We start from the raw sequence: 5,369 nt of genomic DNA on the forward strand, positions 1-5,369 counted from the left end.
TGGGCCACGGAACAAAAATCTGACTGTGATTCTCTCTATGCTTGATCGTGAACTTCGTTCATGTCAAAGCAGTAATGTTTTTTGTCCTTTTTAAAAATTCCAATGTAAATAACAAGTAAAATTGCAGTTCAGAAAGAAATAGTTACATTTTGAGAAAATGTGGCTAAGTCCTCATTTCCTAAGTAGTTTCTTTTCTTTACAGTTTAGCACAAACTGTTAATTTTTTTCGATTTTCCATGAAATTGAACATCTTTAACCAACACATAAATAAGGTCAGCTTTAGTACTTTGCTTTTTATTATTCATTCAATAATATAAATATTGTGTCAGTTTCTACAGTCTCTTGGCTTTAACGTATAGCTATCTATAGATCTGCTTCTACTTATTTATGCAAGCCTTCAGGTTATTTCTGGCAACTCTGGCTTGCTTGCTGGTGAAGAGGCCCTAAACCACCTGATTCTGACAAAAGCAGAAAGCAGCATTAGATTTTATTTTCCTTGTTCTAAAATGTTTGGCTTTTGCTGGTCTAAAAATGACTGATTTTGATTAGAAATTTGAAAACGACAAGGATTTCTGAGTGTATCTAAAACTAAACAATTTACCAATGACAAAGACAAACGCAATTCCATTTACTAGTGTTAATGCTGAAGACCCTTAACACGTCCACAAAGGGTGATTACAGGGTAAGTGTTCAATCAACGTTACCTTATCTAGAACACAATGTTCTAAGTAATAAGCGAGCATTACTTCCACTAGAAAGGGGCGACACTTTTACGGCTGTCTCAGGTGCTGTAATATGTCCCCTGATACTCCCAGCTGTTTCACTAAGCTGGATGTCTGCTCCAGAATCCAAGTGAGGCTTGGTTTCTCCAAATGTGCATGCTCTTGCGTTCTGCAACACTCTGGATGTGAACAACCCATCCCGTTCGGACTCCTGTCAGAATCGGTGTTAATCTCAGCGGTACTGTCACCTTTTGCTTCGTCAGCTGGAACTACATGACAAAGGTCCATATCCTCAATGGCGTCCAATAAATCTGTAACTCGTGGCTGTGACGTAACTGATTTCAGACGTTTGAGCACACACTCTTCACACTGGCCAACTGCATCCAGGAGATTATTTATCTTACTGATCAGAGTCGAACTATTACCATGAAGGTGACACCAGGAAAGCAAAGCACTGAATGAAAACATGAACAAGAGTTAAAGAGGAAACAAATTAGTCACAAGCATTCAGAATACTAAATACTACATGTCTTTCTTCTACACAACACCATGCAGAAATACTTCATTGATAATGCATGTCAACATTAAGTAATGAAGTAAATAACACTGAAGTTTAAACAGTGTATTTTAATGTTACATTTTCTGGCCATGTAACTTCTGTACAGTAAGATATTATTTATAGAAAGACCAAAAAAAAAAAGTTTCTTATTTTTCTTTCCTTTTAAAATAGAAAATCTAGACTTGCTAAATTATTAAAGACAAAACATTATCAGGAGTATTTTAGAGACTTCATCCTGGACTACTGATGGTTTTATCAATGTGACCTCAAGTCAATGTTTTATTTCTCGGCACTACTTAATACTTAGCCTAAGGCACCAGGTAGTTAGGCAAGCATCCCAACCCTGACCTATAGCACCAGCCCCACTTTCTTCTGTAAGGATAGCAAAGAGCTTCTAAGTCAGTCATTCTAAACTCTGTCACAGATTACAATCACCCACAGAGTTTTAATATTCTTGAAAAGTGTTAAGAATTCGACTCCTAATATATTTAATTATTTTTGCTTAATTATTTTCTAGTAGACCAACCTTCCTCCCTGATTTTTCATATAATATAATAAAAAAATAATGGTTCTTTTTTCCTTCTGGTAGGTACTGAACCCAGGGCTGTGTGCATGCTGGGCACACACTCTAGCCTGAGTTACAATCCCCTGAGAATACCGTAGAAGTAAAGTGTCAATGGACGTGAAACACTGAGCCGTGGGCTCCCTAAGGTCATAAACATGAAGCGAAGGTGAATGCTTGGCTATTTACTTCCTCTTCTGAGTTATATATTCTACTTAATTTTCTAAAAGTCTCAACAAAATTTAAAACATTTTTTTCTTTTTCTTTAAATGTGATACTTTGCAGCAGTTTGCTTCTCTCTATGGACAGTCTAAAAAGTATCCCCATCAAAGAGGCTGGCCCAGCTCTCAGTCACCATGTGTACCTGACTTTGTGGCTCTAGTTTCTGCCATTATTGCTATGGTATCCTACAGGTATTTAAAGTTCAGGGCTCAAACAAGTAAGACCTCTTTCTATCAGTAATTACGGTTTTCCCCATGGACTTCTAGCTGAAGTCCATGACCTACCATCCTGTACTCTACTACATGTGCAGGTAAAACAGCTTTATTTAGAAGCTGAAAACCCCATCATGAGTGATTAGTGCTAGGCCAAATGTCAAAAAAGGAAAAGCATCAGGTACACCTATTAAAATGGAAGAATTAACAACTCTTAGAAAACTTTCTGAAAGCAGTATTTTATATTCTGAAGAGCCATGTATCCAACATCAGGAAAAACACTTTAAAATGTTTAAGTTTTACATATTACTTCCATTAAAAACTTCCATTAGAATTGTGGCTAAATGATTCATCATTTAAAAATGTGAAATTACCTCAGTGTTCCTCTGAGGAGTCCATAGTTTACAATGACGTCTGCACCCTCTTTATAGCCTTGATTGAAGCCCTGCTGAAGGGTAAGTGCTTTGCCGGCATCTAGCCCATCTCTGTAACCTTCCTAAAAAGAAGAAAAAAAAAAACCACTTGTAACCGACACCAAGTGAATCTTCTCAGGAAAAGCACAGAACCAATTCTGAAGACAAATTTAGGTTCGTACTATGTTAACTGAATTATGTGCTATGGCAGAGACATAAATCCAAAGCAGAATGTTTCTCCTAAAATCCTATTATTGGTTCATCTTTCCTTGTCACATCTGTTTTATTTTTTAAAAATCTCTTCCAGGCTGGCCTTATCCTTATCCTACCGCCTCACCCTCCTAAGTGATGACAGGCAGATGCCTCGTCGTCACACGTGGAACTCACTTTGGAAATCTAGGGTTACTGTGCAAACATTAAACATCAGTTGTTAAGTTTTTTAAAAAAAACTGTGTTAGCAAGGTCTTCACAGAAATGGGAAACTACATGTCTGGTCTTTTGGTAACTGCCTAGAATAGGATAGATAAGGAGGCTGGCAAGGCCAGGGAAGAAAAAACTATTTTAGGAACAGTGAAGAGGAAGTTTGATTTTAGAAATCTAATCTGAACCGTGGCGTAGAGATTTGTCCTCATATTATTGGTTTAGCCCTGGATTCCTAAGGCACTTTTGTAATGATATGATGGTTGCTGGGCTCAACAAATATTAACTTTCTGGAACATTAAATTAGGGTAGACACAACTGCAGCTTTAAAAGGGCAATTTAAAGGCTAACATATTGGGTGGATGCAGTTCTTATCTTTTAAATAGTTAAGTAACATATATTTACTTATTTTTCTTGAGGGAGGCATTTATTTTACTTCCTTGAGCGTGAAGGTCAGAAAGTAACTTCCAGAAACCCATTCTGTCCTCGCACGATGTACGTTCCCGGGATCGAACGCAGGTCTTTATACTCTGGAACCCACCTCCACGTGGAGACAGATCTTAGCAAGTAGTTCTCACCCAGAAAAAGCGCCAATCCTACCCAAATATTATTAAGCAAGTTTCAAGGGATGGTAATAACGCATTTAAAGTAAAGCTGGAACAGTACTCCCTTCTCTACCTTCCCCTTGACAACAGTCTCAGTTCACCTTTTCCAAGCCTTGGTAACACCACGCCTAACTCTGGACTCTCCATCCACTCAGCTTCTGTGACTGCGTTCACTGCGGGCCATTAGTCCGGTGGGTGTGTACTTCTCCTCCTCAACTCCTTCCCTCCCCAAACTGCAAACTCTTGAGGGACTGAATAAAGTTCACGTAGTCGATCAATGCCCCTGCTCCAAACCCGGTTGGGGCTCCGAAAGAGCACCAAGAAACAACCAGGACTCTTCCGACCCGGGGCAGCGTCGGACCCGTGCCCCCGCCTGCGAGTCCCTTTCCCCGCGCGTCCCGGGCCCCCGTCCATTTACTTGGACTCGTTTCCGCATGTGACCCTGCCATTCCCGCTGCACTAACAGAGACTCGTCCGCTTCCTCGTCAAACACGTCCTGCTCTCCAGGGCTCGCGATCTCGGGAGCCGCTCGGAACCAAGACATGGCAGGGAACACCACGAGCCCCGGAGCCGCCGGAAACCCGGGCAAGGGCTTCCGGTTCGGGGGGCGGGACGAAAGGGCTAGGCGTGGGACGGAGGGGCGTGGGCGGCTCCCCTTGCGGCTTGGCGTCTAAGGGCTGCGTCTCCTCCGACGCCTCTGGGATGGGCGGCGTGGTGCCGGGTGGGTGCTGGGAGCTAAGTCCCACCATTCAAGGGCTGAGATTCAGTTTCTGCAAGTGCTGAAGGCATTGGACGCCCACGTGCAGCCAAGAAATTTAGAATGTGAAAGCTGATTCTAGGATCAGTTTGAGATTAAGTAATGGGAACACATTTGTAAAACCAGCATCCATTGGCAATTTCCCTCTTAGCCTTGGACGTCTCCTCGGTGACTAGGAGAGTTCAGGAATGTGGCTCAAACATTAGCAACTTCTGGCTCGGAGTACATGTTGAAGAACTGGACGCCAGTAGCGTTCTTGTTTTGCCATGTGATAACTGAATTTTTCTGTTTTGAATACCTATTTTGTATTACTCATCATTTTAGGTCTTTGAGGGACAACGTGCTATAGGAATAAAGTTTCTCAGTCCCAGTGGATTGCCCATTAGTGTAGAAATGGCCACTTGGCCAACAATAATATATAACTCATAGTTTGAAGACTGTAAGTCATATGAAAAAAAAAACGTAACTGTGAGGACAGAGGATACAGTTTACTGCTTTAGTTTTTTTACACTTTTGTCCAGAGAACAAAAGCTTTGCAAATAAGGAATAGATGCTCTGTCAATAAGTCATCCCCTAGAGTCCCAAAGTTATTACTTTTTATCTTCAGAGAGAATTTTGTATCCTATAAATGTATGTATAAAGCCAAATATAAAATGTGATAAGGTGGGCTGGTGAGATGGCTCAGTGGGTAAGAGCACCCGACTGCTCTTCCGAAGGTCTGGAGTTCAAATCCCAGCAACCACATGGTGGCTCACAACCATCCGTAACAAGATCTGACTCCCTCTTCTGGAGTGTCTGAGGACAGCTACAGTGTACTTACATATAATAAATAAATAAATTTAAAAACATGTGATAAGGTGTATGTATATAGAGATCTTAATTAGAAACAAAATGGCA

At 41.0% G+C, this 5,369-nt stretch overlaps 1 protein-coding gene across 1 annotated transcript; it reads right to left on the reverse strand.

The window, feature by feature from the left end:
- Nucleotides 1–278: 278 nt before the first annotated feature.
- Yae1 (YAE1 maturation factor of ABCE1) lies at nt 279–4,298 on the reverse strand. Its single transcript, XM_021215795.1, has 3 exons — nt 4,134–4,298; nt 2,652–2,773; nt 279–1,176 (listed from the first exon to the last, which is right to left on the reverse strand). Exons 1-3 carry the CDS (start codon nt 4,257–4,259, stop codon nt 771–773), a joined length of 654 nt encoding a protein of 217 aa, XP_021071454.1. The 5' UTR covers nt 4,260–4,298; the 3' UTR covers nt 279–770.
- Between the last annotated feature and the right edge of the window lie 1,071 nt (nt 4,299–5,369).

This window comes from Mus pahari, chromosome 16 (assembly GCF_900095145.1).
Source record: "Mus pahari chromosome 16, PAHARI_EIJ_v1.1, whole genome shotgun sequence".
Classification (NCBI taxonomy): domain Eukaryota; kingdom Metazoa; phylum Chordata; class Mammalia; order Rodentia; family Muridae; genus Mus; species Mus pahari.

Excerpts from the sequence above, each read along its gene's own strand:
- Yae1 (XM_021215795.1), bottom strand. The coding sequence starts at position 4,259 with ATGTCTTGGTTCCGAGCGGCTCCCGAGATCGCGAGCCCTGGAGAGCAG. Across the intron at positions 2,774-4,133 it reads ACATGCGGAAACGAGTCCAA|GAAGGTTACAGAGATGGGCT; the intron begins GTAAATGGACGG and ends TCTTCTTTTTAG. Across the intron at positions 1,177-2,651 it reads CTCCTCAGAGGAACACTGAG|TGCTTTGCTTTCCTGGTGTC; the intron begins GTAATTTCACAT and ends GTTTTCATTCAG.